The sequence below is a fragment of the Peromyscus leucopus genome, chromosome 15 (assembly GCF_004664715.2).
Source record: "Peromyscus leucopus breed LL Stock chromosome 15, UCI_PerLeu_2.1, whole genome shotgun sequence".
In the NCBI taxonomy this organism is placed as follows: domain Eukaryota; kingdom Metazoa; phylum Chordata; class Mammalia; order Rodentia; family Cricetidae; genus Peromyscus; species Peromyscus leucopus.
Genome location: NC_051076.1, coordinates 27,905,318 through 27,924,959, shown reverse-complemented (window position 1 = coordinate 27,924,959; position 19,642 = coordinate 27,905,318). Strand labels below are relative to the sequence as shown.

The following is a 19,642-nucleotide window of genomic DNA, read 5'->3' as shown; positions in this document are numbered from 1 at the left end:
CTTGTATGTGGTTACCTCAATTTTTCTCCAGTGGTCAGTTGTGGAACAAACTATTTCTCTCCTAGGAAAGGTCATTCTGGAGGGTGTAAATGTCCAAGACACAAAGGAAAGGGCAGAAATGAGATCCACTAACCCTCACTAGATTTCAAAGAGTCAAACATGAAATGAGTAGTATTTTAATCGTTTCCAAAGAAGACGGTACAAGAATTTAGATTAGAAAACAGGACATTAAAGGCGTTTTTACTAGAAGTGAAAAACAGAAAGAACAGAAAATACAATTTTTTGGCTCTTCCTCATCCATCAAAAGCTGTATATCTTTTCCCCCAAGCACGAGCTTCCAAGATCAACTCGCTCTTTATCACCCTCTAGCTGGACAGGGTAAATCCCTCCCCCTCCACCTCTCTTCTCTCAGTCACACTGTGTGGGTGCTGAAGGCCCTGAGCAGACCAATGAACAGAACTGTCCTTTAAGCCAGCAGCCCACAGGCAGTGGCACCCAGGGCAGCCACAGAACTGGCATTGTTTCCATGGTCTCAGCAAGAAGGAGTCGAAAGCCGACCCTCAGCACAAATCAGAGTCAAACGTGGAGAGGGAGGAAGGGCTCCTGGGCCCAGGGAGAAGGACCTTTTTCTACTACTGTGGTTCTTCAAGCTTCTCTACTGAGCTCCAACAGGATATGAAGCACATAGCATCTACACAAACCGGGGGAACCGTGGTGGATGGAGACAAGAGTGATAAACAGGGACATAAATGAGGGTGATAATGTATAGGACCATGCTGGAATTTCAGCTCTTCACATGGCTGCCAGCCCCACAGAGCACAGCACAGCAAGAACCAAGACGGCCACTCCAGACTGCTGCACCTGGGGCATCGCCAGGCCTTTCCCTAGGTCCCACATCTGTAGGGAAAAATAAAAAGAGGGGAAAGTTTTTAGTTTTATTTTCAGTAATTAGAACCCCGGCCACTCTCACAATTCCTTTCTCAGAAATCTACCTGCTGAATGGGTCCCTGCCTTCTATGGGATTCCAGAGAAAAGTACTACATCCCTATGCCCAATTTCACTCTTCTAAAAGTCACAACACAGTACCTACCACCCACTTCCCCAATGACTGACAATCAAGTCCCCTCATGTGGCAGAGATTGGGTGATGTTCTCCACAACGCAAAGGGCCCTTCATACAAAAGCTTCCAGACTGTGCACACATCCTCCCCCGACATGAGAGCACATGTAGATCAATGTTTCTGGAAAGATATCCCTTCAAAACATAGTTTTGTTTTCTGACATAGAATCGTGTTGTATAATCCAGACTAGCATAGAATTCACCATGTAGCTCAGGGTGAGCACAACCCAAGGTCCTCCTGTTTAAATTTCCCAAGTGCTGGAATTACAGGCATTCACCATGTCTGGCCCAAACATTTCTGCACAGTGTAAGGCATTATGTGGAGGTGGTGAAGTTCTGTGGTTCTATGAATTTGGTAAACACATAACTTGCAAGTTTCACAAGCAATTTACTACTGTAGTCTGTGACTCTCCAGTAGAGTCAATCACAGAGTTCTTTGGTGAGCTCATCCTCAAGGACTGATATTTTACAGACTATATTCTGGGACCTAGAACTAATGCCTTCTCTCCTTCTCTTTGGAGATAGGATCTCATGGATCCCAGGATGGTTTTGAATTCATCGGGTAGTCAAGGAAAACCTTGAACTTCTGATCCTCTTGCCTCCACCTTCTGAGTGCTAGGATTACAGTATCCAGTTTATGTGTGCTGGAGATCAAACCCAGGGCTTTGTACATGCTAGGCAAGCACTCTACCAATTGAGCTGTATCTCCCTCATTTAAAAATCACCCCCCCTCAGTTTTTTCTCTGCGTAGCCCAGGATGACCTGGAACTCACTCTGTATACCAGGCTGGCCTCAAACTCACAGAGATCCTCCTGCCTCTGCCTCCCGAGTGCTGGGATTAAAGGCATGTGCCACCACCGCCCAGCCTGTCTTTTTTTTTCTTTTGGACATGATCTCCTATATATTCCTGGTTGGCTTGGAACTCTCTAAGTAAACTAAGTTGGCTTCAAGCTCATAGGAATCTGCCTGCCTGAGCAGGGAATTAAAGGCATGCACCACCACCCCAACAGAATCTTAATTTTCAATTTCTTTCTTTCTTCTTCCATTTTCTCCCATCCAGGACTTCACTATATTGACCAAGGATACACTCGAAATTCCTAGGCTCAAGAGATCCTCCAACCTCAGGTTCCTAAACAGCTGGGACCATGCCTGGCTCTCAAACTTTTTTTTTTTACTATAACCTCACTAAGAGCGGGTGTGGGGGGAGGGGTATAAAAGCACCTGCCTTTTATGTGCTAACTTGAGTTAGACCTCCAGCACAAAAAACAAAACAAACAAAACCAAACTCTAGATTCTCTTGCTCCCTAAGGGTATGAACACTCTAGGGCAGTGGTTCTCAACCTGTGGGGGTCACCTATCAGGTAGCCTCCTTATCAGTTATTTACATTATGATTCATAACAGTAGCAAAATTACATTTATGAAATAGCAATAAAATACTCTTATGGTTGGGGGGATGGTCACCACCATATGAGAAACTAAGGGTCACAGGTTGAAAACCACTGCTCTAGGGCAAAAAGTGCTATTCAGGTTTCATACTTAGCACACAAAAGCAGCCTCAACACATTCTAACACATGAACCTCCATAGTCTGACTATAACACTGACTGACTCAGGAGGCACTGCAGACAAATACCACAGGAAGCCCAGGAAGAAATCAAGGTGAGAGGATCCCCTGGTCTCAATGCCCAGCTAGCTTCCACCTAGATGTCATCAAGTGTGAAACAGATTTGCTCACAGAGGCACGGTGCTTCATGAGACACTGAGTCCTGCTGGGCAGTAGTGGCAAGAAGCCTCTAGAAGCTACTTTCTGCATCTCCTCCTTTACAATCACACCATTTCCCCGTCCTAGCAGATCTTCCAGCCAGGCAACTGCTAAGACATTTCATGGCAAACAGTTAAAACCTGACCTGCACCCAGAGCTAGTGCTTGTTAGAAGAAAAACTTAAAAGCAGATTTAGGGCTTAATAAAGCCTTTAGGTGCCTCACTTATCTCAACAAAGAGATTATCAGAATGGACAGGAACCAGGGCAAAAAGCCTGAGTTCTAGGATTGCTAGGTGATCCCTAAGTCCAACTCGTATTAAGACAAAAACAGACAGAAATAAGTCCCTGCCTGAGCCAGGGTGGGGTGCGAAGCCTTCAGCTGATTTTCTTTACAGGGCTTTGTTCTGTGGAGTCAAGAGCCATTAATGAAACTTCCTTTTCTTTCCACTGTCTCCCTAAGGAATAAAAGTCACTTCAAATCACTGAACATTGCTCCAGGGAACACTTGATAAATACACTTAATTTAATAGATCATTTAGTCTCTCACTTTTTTTTTCATTCAACTGTCTACTGGACCAGAATGAAATCCAGAAAATGCTTGTCTCCGAGGCTGTCTCTGATGAGGAGATTATAAAAGGTCAAACTAAGGCAAAAGCATCCAACTGACATTTTACTTGGGTTCAGAAATAATGGAAGACTAGAAAAATACATTTTAACTATTTCTTGGAGAAGGACATAAGAGTAAGGATCATAAAATATGAACTCTTACAATGCTCAAACCTGCCAGGCAGGAAGATGATGAATTCAAGGCCAACCTGGTTACAGAGTGAGGACCAGGGCAGTCTGGGCAATTGAGTAAAGCCCTGTCTGAAAATATAACAGTAAACTGGGTGTGTTCAAAGCCAGTCCTGGATACACAGCGAATTTACAGCCAACCTAGGTTTTATGAGACCTTGTCTCAAAAAGCCAAGAATAAATAAACCAGACATGGTAGCACTGACCTACAAAATCCCAGCAGTTGGAGATTTGGAATTAGAGTTGGGAGAATAAGAATTTCCAGGTCATTCTTGGCTAAATAGTGAGTCTGAGGTCAATCTTGACTACATGAGACCTTCTTTTAAAAAAGGGGGGTAGGCGGGCTGGAGAGACAGCTTAGCAGTTAAGAGCACTGACTGCTCTTCCAGAGGACCTGGGTTCAATTCTCAGCACCCACATGGCAGCTTACAACTGTCTGTAACTCCAGTTCCAGGAGATCTGACACCTTCACACCAACACACATAAAATAAAGATAAAGAAATTATTTAAAAAAAAAAAAAAAAAGGAGTGGCTGGAGAGCCAGCTCAGTGTTCAGAGCACTGCCTGCTCCTCCAATGAATCCAAGTTTGGTTCCTAGCACCCACAAGGTGGCTCATAACTGTTGTGGAATAATCTTTTTGCACGCTGTGAAGATGTGTTTTTTGCCAAGGCTTCGGTTTAATAAAAAGCTAAACAGCCATTAACTGGGCAGGAGGTATAGGTGGGACAGTCAGGCACAGAGGACGCTGGGAAGAAGAAAGATGGTGTTGCCAGGAGACTCAGAGGGAGCAAAACATGCTGGAGGACAGGTAAAGCCACAAGCCACTTGACAAAACGTAGATTAATAGAAATGGGTTAAGTTGTAAGGGCTAGTTAGTAACAAGCCTAAGCTATGTCCAAGCTTTTATAATTAATAAGTCTCCGTGTCATTACTGAGGAGCTGGTGGATCCGACAAAGAGGTCCAAATACACATAACCACATCCTCTTCTGGTTTCCACAGGCAACAAACATGCACATGGTGGGTGCACAGACATGCAGGGAGGCAACACACCCATACAAATGAAAATAAAAATCAATTTTAAACTGGTAAAAAGTGTGAAAAAAAAAAAAAGGGAGCTATAGCTATGTGGTAGAGTGTTTGTCTAGCATGCACATGACCCAGCAGCACACGAACAAACCATGACAACAAGCACACAGCCACCCTGGCTGGACTCTCTAGAGCACCTAGCTTGTGTTTGCTCTCACTCTCCAGTTACTCAGTACAATCTAAAGTGAGGAAAACAAGTGGATATACTCGAATCTAACCAGACTTGTCACTCTGGGTGGAAAGGAACGTTACCCCAAAAGCAGTAACTAACTGCTTATCTCGCTCATTATTAAATTCCCAGTGTCAAGAACAGTGCTTGACAATTTACAGGCACCAGTTCATAGCTACCTAATAGATATGTCTTCTTTGCCAGATCTGGTTTCAAGGGTCTTTTAATAATTATATGTCTCTTAAAAGTGGGAAAGTCCACAATGACCCCTTTCAGCACTGGCCTAACACATACTCATAGAGGAATTCGGGAGGGGCCTTGTTTAGCTTTTCCCAAAAGGACTTGAGTAAAGATCCAGTACAATTAGCCTTAAGAATGGAACTAGAGGGCTGGCAAGATGGCTCAGGAAAAGGTACTTGCTGTCAAGCCTGATAACCTGAGTTCAAGCCCCCGGACCACAATATGAATAATAAATAATAAAATTAAAACAGACGGACAGACAGACAAGGTTGGGCCATGTGTGGTGCTCATGCTTATAATCCCAGCACCTAGGATGCAGAGCCAGGAGGCCAACCACAGATTCAAGGCCATTCTGGTCTACACAGCGCACTCCTGTCAGCCAGGGTTAGTTACGTAGTGAGATACCCTGTGTCAACAAGAAAGGAGGGTCACGCTATGGTTAGAGGTACAGCATGTGCAAGAGCCTTGGGTTCAGTGAGCCCAGCCTCAAAAGAGGGGGCGGGAGGACAGGCAAAGGAAAAAGAACACTAAACCTAGAGATGGGGGAGGACCCTCCCAGCCTTCCCACCCTCTTTATCTAGGAAACTTACCAAGTGCCGGATCCCATTCCACGCGTGGTACATGAGAGGAAAGGCAAGCACAAACTTAGCTGTGTGGATCACTGCTGGCCCCAAGCACAGGGACTTCACAAACATCAAGTAAGACTCAAAGTTCCCAGGAAGTAGCAGTGCAGACAGGCCAAAAAGATAGACCCCTGAGAGAAATGCAAGCGTCCCGTTAATTACAAGTAATGTAATGTGTCAAACTGGGCTCTAGGAAGCTCTTGACGCCTGATACAATTCCTCTTTTTTTTTTTTTTTTTTGGTTTTTCGAGACAGGGTTTCTCTGTGTAGCTTTGCGCCTTTCTTGGAACTCACTCTGCAGACCAGGCTGGCCTCGAACTCACATAGATCCACCTGCCTCTGCCTCCCAAAGTGCCGGGGTTAAAGGCGTACACCACCCTCCACCACCCCCAACCCCCCACCACCCCACCCCCGGTTACCTGATATAATTCTAAACCACTTGGAAATAGAGAAAAGTTAAGTCGGGATGTAGTTCAGCTGCCAAAATGCTGACTCACACATACAAGCCCTGAGTTTGAAACCAGCACCACATAAAATCATGTATGGGAGACTGGAGAGATGGCTCAGCAGTTACAGTGATACTGATGTAGCAGAGAACCTGAGTTTGGGTCCCCAAAGCCACACTGAGTAGCTCACATCAACTTTTACTCCAGCTCCAAGGGGATTAAACACCTCCAGCTCCAAGGGTGCCTGTACTCATGTGTACACACCCCCTACAAATATATACGCGTAATTAAAAGTAATAAAAATAAAAATGTATCTTATAAAACATGTAGACTGGAGAGAGGCTCAACAGTTAAGAGTACTGGCTGCACTTCCAGAGGACTTGGGTTCATTTTCCAGCAACCATGTGGTTGTTCATCTGCAACTCCAGATCTAGGGAAGCCAGTGCCTTCTCCTGGCCAATTTGGGCACTAGGCATGCACATAGTACATACACATATATAGGAAAAACACTTGTAAACATAAATGGAAAAAAAAATGGCCAGGCGGCGGCACACGCCTTTAATCCCAGCACTCAGGAGGCAGAGGCAAGCGGATCTCTGTGAGTTTGAGGCCAGCCTGGGCTACAGAGCGAGATCTAGGACAGCCAAGGCTACACAGAGAAACCCTGTCTTGAAAAAAAAACAATAAATAAATAAAATAAAAATAGAGAGAGAGAGAGAGAGAGAGAGAGAAAGAGAGAAAGAAAGAAAGAAAGAAAGAAAGAGAGAGAGAGAGAGAGAGAGAAAGAAAGAAAGAAAGAAAGAAAGAAAGAAAGAAAGAAAGAAAGAAAGAAAGAAAGAAAGAAAGAAAGAAAGAAAGGCCAAGCTTAAAGGACTTACATTCACTCTAAATCAGGTTGCTGAGGTGCAAAGGAGTCAGGGATGAGAGTCAGAGAAACAGCAGCTCTTCAAAGACCCCTTCATGCACACAAAGATCTGTGTGTGTGTGCGTGTGCGTGTGAATGTGTGTGTGTGTGTGTGTGTGTGTGTGTGTGTGTGTGTAAATACATATACATACCTCCACTTAAGGCTATACCAGTGCCACGGTGGCCAACGGACATTGTCATGGGAAGAGACCAACTACAAAGAAACACACAAAGACAATTTTTAAAAAGGATGGCAGGGTTTTGTTTGTTTGTTTGTTTGTTTGGTTGGTTGGTTGTTTTTTGGTTTGGATGACATAAACAAAAAAGAAAAACAAAAACAAAAACCATCTGGGGCTGGAGAAATGGTTTAATGGTTAAGAGCACTTGCTATTCTTGCAGAAGACCTGAGTTTGGTTCCCAGTACCTGAATGGTGGCTCACAACCATCTCTAACTCCAGTTCTGGGGATCTGTCAAGCATTCTAACCTCTGAGGGATCAAGCACACATTTGGTACATACAAATGTACACAGGCAAAACATCCATACACATACAATAAATCCTTAAAAACAAAAAACAAGAAGTCTCCTCCTAGCTTTCACAGCCCTATTTCCAGCTTCCAAATTTGAAGATAAGAAATTTGACTGAACACAGCTCAGAGGTGGAATGCTTATGTATCCTGCATGAGGCCCTGGGTTGGATCCACTGTAAAAAAGAACAAGAAAAATGACTTATTTTTAAAAGTATCTAAAAAAAAAAAAAAAAAGCCAGATGTGGTGGTGCATGCCTTTAATCCCAGCAGTCTTGAGGCAGAGGCAGTCGGATCTCTGTGTTTGTGGTCAGCCTGCTCTACAGAGTGAGTTCCAGGACAGCCAGGGCTACACAGAGAAATCCTGTCTCAAAAAACAAAACAAAAGGAAATAAATAAGTAAAAATACAAAGTATCTCTTGGGGCTGCAGAAATGGCTCAGCAGTTAAAAACTCTTGCTTTTTACAAAGGTCAGAGATTCAGTTCCCAGCACCCATGACATGTAAGCCAGCTCCAGGGCATCTGGCACCCTCTTCTGGCCTCTGTGGGCACAGGGCATGCAGGTGGTGTACATATATACATGCAAAACAACAACAAAAACAACTCATTTATCAAATAACAATATTGTTTAAAAGTTATCCCCCTTGATTTTACAAAAGCGAATCACTGCTACCATTGGGAAGAAGAAACAAATACAACTCTTAACTCTTCACCCGGGGCCCCCATACTGGTACCAATTAGACCACTCAGAGCTGATACAACTGGAAAGCAAACGTGCTGTTTGCGTGACTCAAGCCTGTGACCTCAGGGCGACACAGTGAGACCAGCCTCAAAAACAAACAACAGATGAAGGCCAGTCTGGACGATGTAGGGCTCTGTTTCCAAAAATAAAGAAACACAAAAAAAGTACAATGTTAGCTACTTCAGACATCCTTCCTTGACATATTATCTAGGAAATAGACCCACGTTTCCTGCTGTTTCTTTTTCCATGCAAAGTTCCATAAATGGACCTAATGTCATTTTTTTTTTCAAATGACTTGTGAAGAAAGTCCAGTCTTATTTGGAACTATCTCCATCCTCGTAATCCTACCCCTTCCAACTCCCTCTCTCATTTTTATTTTTATTTTTTTATTTTCCGGAGCTGAGGACAGAACCCAGGGCCTTGCGCTTGCTAGGCAAGTGCTCTACCACTGAGCTAAATCCCCAACCCTTTTTTCTAAAAAAAAATTTTTTAATTACCCTCTCTCATTTTTGAGGCAGGTTCTCACCATTTACTAAGATCACGTATTAACCTTCTGTTAGGGTACAATGCCCAATTTCTACAATTAAAATTATTTCTGGAATCTGAGTTGGAAAAAAATCCTAAAGGGTTGTGGTATTTGTGGAGGTGGTTAAAAAAATGGCCAGTATCCCCTGGCAGGAACCCAAGGAAAGAGGGCAGCAAAGCTCAAGATGCTTCTCTGAATTAGTGCTTATTTATCTATTCTTAATTTGTAAAAAGACCCACAGGGATTCTCTTAGAAGACAAAAACAAAATCAGCTAGCACCTCTACTTCGGAATACAAGAGATGAACAAACATAAACAAGTATGTATAAATACACACACACACACACACACACACACACACACACACACACACGCGACTGCAAACACAGTATATATCTCAGCCCTATCCAACGAGAGGACCTAAAGTCAATGATGTGCTGGTAGGAACGAGCACATCTAACACTCCAATACTGATGCCATACTGAAGAACTTCTAGTAGCCACTGCTAGAACAATTTGAGCATCAAAGTAAACAATGACTGTAAAAGAGTGTAACTTTTGTGTAAGACAGGAATCCTTGAAAGAAAGCAAGGTTTGCCCTGCAGACAGAGGAAATCCAAAGGGTATGTGCAACAAGGCAAGTGTGGTGGCACTCAACCTGTAACTCAGTATCTGGAAGGTGGCAGCAGGACACGAAGTTCAAGGTCAGCCTCAGTTACACACTGAGTCTGAAGCCAGCCTGAGCTATGTAAGATTCGGTCTAAAACACCAATAAATAAATAAATTAGTAAGTCATGTGGCCCCTAGATGCTAGAAACTGCAAAAAGAAATGGATTTCCCCTAGAACCAAAGGAAAAGAAGCCAGCCTCTGTTAACATGTTTGTTTATTTTAAAATATTTCATTTGTTAATTTAGTGTACCGTGGTACACAATGCAGATTGGAGGACAACTTCTGGGAGTCAGCTCTGTCCTTCCACCATGTGGGACCAAAGGGTCAAAGGTCGTCAGGCTTAGTGTGGGAGAACCTCCACCTACCGAACTGTCTTCTCAGCCTGAGAACTTAATTTCAGCTTCATGGAAGGAGTCACATTTCCAACAGAAGTGCAAAAGTATGAACTTATGTGGTTTTTTTTATAGCTCAGCCTGGCCTTGAATTTGCTATGTAATTGAGAACAGGATTAAACTCCTGATCCTCCTGCCTCAACACCCCAAGAGACACCTTGATCAGCCTCAAACAGCAATTTTTTAAAATTTTTTTTGTTTTTTGAGAAAGGCTTTTTCCTGTGGATCAGCCTGGCTATCCTGGAACTCTGTAGACCAGGCCTGCCTCGAACTCACAGAGATCTGCCTGCCTCTGCCTCCCAAGTGCTAGGATTAAAGGCGTGCGCCACCATGTCTGGACTACAAACAGAACTTTTTGAGCTCAAACAGTCTAGTATAATACATTCCAATACTAAAAGATTTTGATACTTATATGCTGAGGAATCACAGCAGAAAAGTATTAAAAGTCAGTTTTTCATAATTAAACCATCAGGTTTCTCCAAGAGCAGAACACTTTGTACGTGTAATAAAAACACTACAATATAAAACAAAATATACCACAGCCTCAAATCTGAGCAGAGGTGTTGTGGACAGCGCTCAGTGTTGTGTGGTGTGATGGCAATGTACAGTACAAAGTGTGTGTGCTGTGTACTCAGAACCAAGGCTGCAGTGAAGTCTTCAGTGTAGCAGGCGGGCAATACCAGAAACACCTCAGACTCATGAGCTGTTTGCCTTTGAATTTTCTTTTCGGCAGCTGTGCATTCAGAAATCTTTTACTTGTTGCCGACTTGTTTCAAGACTCTTCCTGCCACTGACAACCCACAGGTTAAGAAGCTGCATGCTAATGTAGGCCGGGCTGTCACCACTGCCCCGCCCACTGCCCCCGGGCACTGTATTCATTGAGATACTCAGAAAAAGTAAAGAAAGCCCAACTCTGGACCATCCCACTCCAGGGCCCTTACCTGTAGATAGTGATATGGGGAGAAAGAGGACGGTTTGAGCTCGTGTTCTTATTCCAGAACCGCTCCATCTCTTCCTTAGCTGAGGTTCCCAAAGGAACAGCACTAAAATAAAACAAGAGGTTCAAAAAGGACTAAAGTTCACATTTTACATAGCAGAAAGTATGTTTTTAAAGTTTTCTTTTCTTTTTAGTTGTGGTTATGTGTATGTTAGTGCAGATGCCTGAGGAGGCCTGAAGAAGGTGTTGGATCCCATAGGGCTGGGAGTTACAGGCAGGTGTTAGCTACCCAATATGTGTGTTAGGAACTAATTTGGGTCCTCTGCAAGAACAGTACAAGCTCTTACACTGTGCCATCCCTCCAGTCCCCTAAAATGTCTTTTTTAAGGTAGGGTTGGATCAGGCTTGCTCAGTGGGGAAAGGTGCTTGCTGACAAATCTGATGACCTGGATTTGATCTCCCTGGACGCACATGGTAGGAGGAGAAAACCACTCCCACAAGATGTTTTCTGACATCCACCTGCACTCCCATGAGCCCCACCACACACACATTAATAAGTAATACACATACACACACACACACACACACACACACACATTTTTTTTAAGAAAGGATAAGGGTATAGAAATGGCTCAGAAGTTAAGAGCAGAGGCTGCTCTTCCGGAGGACCCGAGTTTGATTCCCAGCACCCACATGGTGGTTCACAACTGTAACTCCAGTCCCAGGCAATCCAACTGGCCTCCTCGGCACTGAACAACTGTAGTACACAGAAAAAAATGCAGGCAGAACATCCATACACATAAAATTAAAATTAAAAAAAAGGAAAGAACATAAAGAGATAAGGTGGCACAGCAGAGGCAAGAAGACTGGAAGTTCCAGGCCAGCCTGGACCACATAGTAAGTAAAAGGCCAGCCTAGGCTACAAAGAGAAACTGAATCAAAAGCAAAAGAGTTCACAATCCTAGCATTTAGGTTGAAGCAGAAGGATCAGGAGTTCTGTATCATCCTTATTCACACAGCAAGCTCAATGACTAGCCTAAGCTACATGAAGCCCTGACTAAAAACAAAACAAAACTCAACCCTAAAAAATCAAAAGCAAAAGGAAAACATGACAGCTAAGTGCATTTATGAGCCTGACTAGGTTCTGGCTGCAGGAAAAGAAAAGGTTGTAGTTCTATAAAGTACATCATTTGGGACAAACAGAAAATTCGAAAATCAGCTCTGTATCAGATAAGCGTTCATCAGTTAGTTTCTTAATTGTAGTGACTATGCTTGTATATTATCCTGTTATATAAGCAAACAAAAATGTCAGCAGTTGATGAACCTGGATGAAATGAGCATAGGACTTCTCACACCAGATATGGCAGGGAGTGTCTATAATGCCAGCCCAACAGAGGATCACACAGGGGTCATGGAAGCTCAAAATCATGATCACAACACTGCAAGACTTACTCAGAAACAAGGCATGTTGCACAACACCAAGAACCAAAAATGTTCTATTCTTATGTATTTTCTGAAAGTATAAGGTATTTGATGTTTCCACGATAAACCTTCAAAAAAATTGTTGAAGGCAACTGTGAAGTCAACAACTAGGAATAAATATTCAGCAGGAAAAAATAAAACTCTCAGAGATCCACCTGCCTCTGCTTCCAGAGTGCAAGGACTAAAGGCATGTGCCACCACATCCAGATTTCTACTGCCTTTACATGAGGAAAAGAGTTAATAATATAAAATATTCATAGTGTGTAGACAGATTTTTCTTTGGGCCACTAACTCACAAAAAACGACTTATTATTAATTAAGAAAGCTTGGCCTATAGCTTAGGCTTGTTTCTAACTAGTTCTTATAACCTAAATTAACCCGTATCTTTCAATCTACGTTTTTTTTACGTGGCTCAGTCACCTTTACTCTGCACTGCCCATCCTGCTTTCTCAACGTCTGGCTGGTGACTCTGCCTTTCTTCTTCCCAGAGCTTTCTGTCCAGAAGTCCCTGCTGTACCTCCTGCCTAGCTACTGGCTGTTTAGTTTTTATTAAACCAATCACAGTGACACATGTTCACACAGTGTAAGGGAATATTCCACAACAACAAGAGTTCAAAACTTACTTTCTGAGACAAAGCTGAGAATTAACGTGGGCCCGGAGGCAGTGACGGCCAAGGTGTCTGCAAGAGATTCAAGAATACAAATTTAGAGACCAACACCAGCATATCAACTTGCCCACCTTTGCACTATATTATTATTATTTATATAGTCCTGGCTTGTGAAACAAGGTTTCTCTGTGTAGTCCTGGCTGTCCTGGAACTCACTCTGCAGACCAGACTGGCCTGGAAATCAGGGATCCATCTGGCTCTGTGTCCCGAGTGCTGGGATTAAAGGGATAAGCCATCATGCCTGGCTCCTTTGTATTATATAAGATGTGAAAAGACTGACTGAAAATGAAATGAGGGTTGAGGTATGTATAATTCAGTACAGAATGTATGCTTAATGACATGGGACCCTGGGTTCAACCTCCAGCATCAAAACCATCAGAGGTAAGCACAGCGTCCCTAGTTTCTGACTGAAAAACTACAACCTGAAGACAGGCATGGGGAGTACACCTGTCGTCCTAGCACTTGGTAAGCAGAGGCAGAAGGGTTAGACATCCAAGAACAGCCTCAGCTACATACTAAGTTTGTGGCCAGTCTGGGTTACACAAGACCCTGTCTCAAAAAAAGAAGAAACGAAGGGAGGGAGGGAGGGAGGGAGGGAGGGAAGGAGGGAGGGAAGAAGGGAGGGAGGGAGGGAGGGAGGGAGGAAGGAACAGACTGTACATAACTAAGTAGGACTTGGTAATAAGATTATAATTCTAGTAGCTGTGCTGCTGAAACAGGAGGATGGCAACTTTTCAGGTCAGCATGTGCTACAAGATCCTCTCTTAATAAAAAAAAAAAAAATTAAAGCTACAACTCTAAGTAAAGACTAATCAGAAATACTACCTACAAATGCAAATCAAGTTTTTTTTTTTTTGTTTGTTTGTTTGGTTTTTTTTGAGACAGGGTTTTTCTGTGTAGCTTTGCACCTTTCCTGGAACTCACTCTGTAGACCAGGCTGGCCTCGAACTCACAGAGATCCGCCTGCCTCTGCCTCCCGAGTGCTGGGATTAAAGGCATGCGCCACCACTGCCCGGCGCAAATCAAGTTTTAAATGAACACAAATACTATGTGAGAGAGCCAATAATATTATATAGAAACAAATCTGTTGTGTGTTTTTTAGGACAGGGTCTCATGTAGTTTAGGCTGGCCTCAGAACTTACTATGTAGCTAAAGTACTTCCACCTCCCAAGTGCTAGGATTCCATGTTTGTCTCCGGGATGTTCTTGCTGTTTTAAAGCTAGGTCTTACAGGAAGTGGTTAAATAGGGGTGGGCAGCGGGCTTTAATAGCTCAGTGGTAAAGTGCTTGCCTAACACTAAAAGGGTGGGGCTTTGGGTTTAATCCCAGCACTGTAGAAACCAACAAGCCAGAGTAAGTAATTGACAGTGGGAAGCACACAGTTTATGGATGGCAGAGACCTGCTCCAAATGGATGAATTAAAATTTGAAGAAGAAGGGATTTAAGGATGGACAGTCCTGATATTAAGCTAGGTCGTTTCAAAAACTACCATCTGGAGCTGGGGAAATGGCTCAGTGGATAAAAGCACTTTACATAACCCTGACAACCTGAGTTCAATCCCACAAAGTCCACTTAAGGATGGAAGAAGACAACTAACTGTACAAAGTCCTCCGACTGCCACAAGTGCACCCAAGTACACACACACACACACACACACACACACACACACGCGTAATAATAATTAATAACTCATTTTAAAAAAAACCTACCATCAACTTCCAGAGAGCAGAGATAAACTTCAAGTCACAAAGCCTCTCATACATAGTATGAGAAAGCAAAGATTCTTTACCATTCCCACAAAGAAGCATTTACAAAGAATAATTATGTTTTCTACCTAAAAGTTGCTACTTAAAAAAAAAAATTACTGGGGCTAGAGAGATGGTTCAGCAGTTAAGAGCACTGGCTGCTCTCCTGGAGGATTAGGGTTTAATTCCCAGCACCCACATGGTATTCACAACCATCTGTAATTTCAGTTCCAGGAAACCCAATGCCCTTTTCTGGACTCTGAAGGTTCAAGGCACTCACGTGGTACATGGACATGCAGGCAGGTAAAACACCCATACACACAAACCATAATGATTTAAAGCATTTTAATTACATTTTATTTATTCTGTGTGATGGCGCATGCCACAACACACATGTGGGAATCAGAAAACTTGTAAGGAGTTTCTTCTCTCCTTCCAACATGTGGATCCTGGGATCAAACTCAGGTAATTACTCAGGTAATTAGGCTTGTAATCCCAGCATTCAGGAAGACATACAGGAAGACTGCTGTAAATTCAAGGCCAGTCTGGTCTAAACAGCAATTTCCAGACCAGCCAGAGCTATATCAAGACCTTGTCCAAAAAGCCAAAAGGAAAGTGAAAAAGGAAAAACATTCAACAACACATCCTTTAATCTCAAAATTCCAGCCAACATTTCCAAAGCATTTAAGAAGGTGACCACAATGAAGTTCTAGAAGTCAAAACATTTACCTACGTTAATTCTATGTAACTAGTTATTCACTATGTGCAAGGCACTGTGGAGATTATAAAAGCTCTTTAAGATCCAACAATCGTCGGGCGGTGGTGGCGCACACCTTTGATCCTAGCACTTGGGAGGAGGGTCTCTGTGAGTTCCAGGTCAGCCTGGTCTATAGAGCGAGATCCAGGGCAGGCACCAAAACTACACAGGGAAACCCTGTCTTGAAAACAGCAAAACAAAACAAACAAAAAAAACAAAGATCCAACAATCTGGGCCAGGTGGTGGCCGCACACCTTTAATCCCAGTTCTCGAGAGGCGGAAGAGGCAGATCTCTATGAATTTGAGGTCAGGCTGGTCTACAGAGTGAGTTCCAGGACAGCCAAAGCTACAGAGAAACCCTGTCTCAAAACCAAACCCAAAAACAAAACAAAACAAAAAAACAAATGAATAGTATATCTTACCTGGGTAATTTATTTGTTTAATAACTTTTTTCCCTTTATTTTACGTACTGACCAGTTTACCCTTCCTCCTCTCCTGTTCCCTCCCCCAGCTTCCATCTTCCCCCTCCCCATCCATCCACTCCTCCTCTGTCTCCATTCAGAAAGGGGCAAGCCTCCCATGGGCTTGAAGAGAGCATGGTACTCAAGCTGAGGTAGGACAGAGCTCCTTCCCCTGCATAAAGGCTGGGCAAAGGAATCCAGCATGGGGAACAGGTTCCCAAAAGCCAGCTAAGCACCGGGGACAGGTCCTGATCTCACTACTAGGAGCCTTACAAACAGGCCAAGCTACACAACAGTCACACACATACATGCCTAGGTCAGTCCCATGCAGGCTCCCTAACTGTTGGTCCAGAGTCCATGTGCTCACAGGATATCAGGTGAGCTGTCTCTATGGGATCCTCTGTCATGACCTTGACCCCCCTGGCTTATAGACTCCCTCTTCCCTCTCTTCGACTGGACTCCTGGAGCTCGGCCCGGTGCTTGGCTGTGGATCTCTGCATCTGCTTCCATCAGTTACTGGATAACAGCTCTCTGGTGACAATTAGGGTAGTCACCAAACTGATTACAATAGATGGCCAGTTCGGGCACTGGGTAATTTATTTTAAAAAATTTTAAAACCCTGCATCTAATAGTTTAAGAGTTAGATATCTAGCCGTTCGGTGGTGGCACATGCCTTTGATCCCAACACTAAGGAGGCAGAGGCAGGCAGATCTCTGTGAGTTTGAGTCCAGCTTGGCCTACAGAGTGAGTTCCAGGACAGCCAGAGCTGTTACACAGAGAAACTCTGTCTCGAAAAATAAAACAAAACAAACAAAAAGATGCAACAATTTTCTAAATGAGTTTATGATGTCCATTACATCACTGATACTAGACGCACAATCAATTTAAGAGCCTTATGCTCTACAACAGAGCATCAGAAGGGGCCATTATTTGAAGGGAAAAATCCAAGCAACCCTCTTCAGTTCTCTCTCTTCCCTTTGGAGGCAAGAGGTGAATGCAGACATTGTGTACCCAGGGCTCTTAGAAAGAAGTGGGAACAAATCTCTTTAAATCAACTGAATTGTCTCCGAAGCTGCAGGGCACACATTCCTCACACCAAGCTAGGCCCAGTCACTCAGCTACCCAGCAAGAGTTTGCAGATGTGGGTTGGAATCTATCGCATGTTCTGTCTAGTGCTATTGTTTCCCAAATACCAATGTAAGCTTTACACAAGGCCCCTACAGAAGCAAGCTGTAGGAACTCCATAACTTCATTTGAAATATGAAAGCAGTTACCTATCCTCATTTTTCACGTGAAACTAGAAACTCTGAAAAGGCTTTCTACGCTGGGAATGGAGCTTAAAATGTTACAGCTAGGAGCCAGTGAGAGGGTTCAGAGAGTGAAGGCTCTTCCCATCTGGTCTGACAACCTTAGCTGGACCCTTAGGATTCACAGCTGTCCTCTGACCTCTACACACAAGCCATGGCGCGCGTGCACGCACACACACGCGCGCGCGCGCGCGCGCGCGCACACACACACACACGCGCGCGCCCACCCACACCCACAACAAAGAAAAGTGGGGGAAAAACTGTAAAAGGTTATAGCTAGAAGCAGGCGTTTTGTTTTGCGACAATCTTACTCTGTGGCCCAGGCTGGCCTCACTCTATAGCCCAGGCTGGCTTCAATCTTACAGCAACCCTTCCTGTCTCAGTCTCCTAAGTGCTGAGACTACTGGGGTGAGCCTTCACAGGCAGCTGATAAAGTCATTTATGTGAAATGGTGTGGCATTTACGTATGTCTTCTGCACATTGTCCTATACTTTCAATAACTTCTCTATTACTTATAATGCCAATATAATTTAAATGTTCCATAAATGTCATACCATATGGTTTTAGGAAGGGGGGGAGTGTGCTACCTATGTGCAGTTCAAACACAACCAATGGAGAAAAGTTACTTTAGAAATAACCAATGAGCAGTCTAGATACAACCAATTACATGCCAACATGGGGACAAAAGGTGAAGCAAACTATTCTCAGTAAGTGCTGAACTGAGAATGAGTATCTGAATGACAGAAGACTACAGCAGGGTATACCTACAGTTTGACTCACATGGGCTCAGTGTCATGCTGGTCAGGTAACGGACTCAAACTGTTTTTTGTAATGTTTTTCAAGTATTTTCAATCTGAGTCTGGCTGAATCCAGGAAGAACCCAAAAATGAAGACTCTAAACACTAATCCTGAAACTCCTAAAAATGATAGTTTGGAACCAATATGATCATTTCAAGCTAAATGTTAATTCACCCAACATGCCCTAACATTCACCAACAGGTGCTACATCATAGGGGTTGGGGATTTAGCTCAGTGGTAGAGTGCTTGCCTAGCAAGCCCTGGGTTTGGTCCTCAGCTCTGAAAAAAGAAAAGAATTTGAAAGCATTCAATGACAGTTAAATAATTCAGATTGCTGGACGAAGCTCTGGAAAACCTGTTCCTGTCCTATCTCAGAGAAAAGATGCCTATGGAAATGCACAGCCAAATGAAAATGAAGGATAAAAATGACTGATCCAAATTCCCAAAGGCTCACTTTGTAACAAAGAAAACTAAACAGAATCCCTCTATTTTTATACTGTCTGACTGAAGTGGAAAGAGAAATGAAAACACATTTGGGAGAATTAGGGGCTGGAATTTCAACAGCACTGAAGCTAACTTTCCATAACAAATAACTTCCAAAAATAGGACAGACACAAAACTGTGTTGGGATTTATACCGTTAAGTGTCTAAGGGCACTAGCCCTTACAACTAATAAAGGCTCTGGGAACGACACCTAAAGAGTGAAGAATTATGAACAAATGAAAATCTAGGCTATGTCTCTGGACAGGAAATTGGCTTTTAGAGAAAGGAGGGGATACCCACCCCATCACAACGCTAAACCGAAATGAAAACAAAGTGAATTTTCTGGGCAGCGGCAGACCCACTCGGGCTGGCTGCTGCTCTTAACCCCGGCACGGGAGGAATGCATTTGGGAGCCAGACAGTCCCCACGCGTTGCAGCAGCAGCAGCAGCAGCAGCAGCAGACCTGCCAGGGGCGAGGAAGCATGGACTAGGTGCACCAAGGAGCCCCTCCCCCTACGATCCCCCCCCACCCCCACCCCCCGCGCGCCCAGAACTGTAGGCCTGGGGGCCAACTGATCTCCAAGTTAGTTTTTCGAGGCTCGGACCTGGGTGAGACCACAAGAGCAAGTTGGGAAGAGGCTTTAGACGTGGGCGAAGCGGGAAGAGTGACAGCCGCGCCACTGGTCCATACAAAGTGACCTCTAAGCCCTGCGGAGCCCGGGGATGTGGGGGGGGGGAATGCTAGGATCCCCGGGGCGCGGCCTGCACACCCACGGGTCCTTTCCCTGTCCCCCGCACGCTTGTGCCGCTGTCACCACCCTGAGGGACCGATTCAGGTCTCCCAAGGGTCGCAGGCACGGACTCCCAAGCCCCAAGCTAAAGTCACCTCAGCAAGAGCGCAGCCATCTTGAGTTCCGGCCTGGACGGAAATGACGCAAGCCCCCCCCCCCCCGGCACCCCATGCGTCCCCTCCCTCGGGCGGAGGAGCCGGCGCGCGGGGCGGG

General features: G+C 44.2%; 1 protein-coding gene across 1 annotated transcript; it reads right to left on the bottom strand.

Annotated features, from left to right (window-relative positions):
• Nucleotides 1-160: 160 nt before the first annotated feature.
• On the bottom strand, nt 161-19,578 carry Sdhc (succinate dehydrogenase complex subunit C). Its single transcript, XM_028860079.2, has 6 exons — nt 19,525-19,578; nt 13,044-13,100; nt 10,943-11,044; nt 7,300-7,361; nt 5,765-5,928; nt 161-897 (listed from the first exon to the last, which is right to left on the bottom strand). Exons 1-6 carry the CDS (start codon nt 19,542-19,544, stop codon nt 793-795), a joined length of 510 nt encoding a protein of 169 aa, XP_028715912.1. The 5' UTR covers nt 19,545-19,578; the 3' UTR covers nt 161-792.
• Between the last annotated feature and the right edge of the window lie 64 nt (nt 19,579-19,642).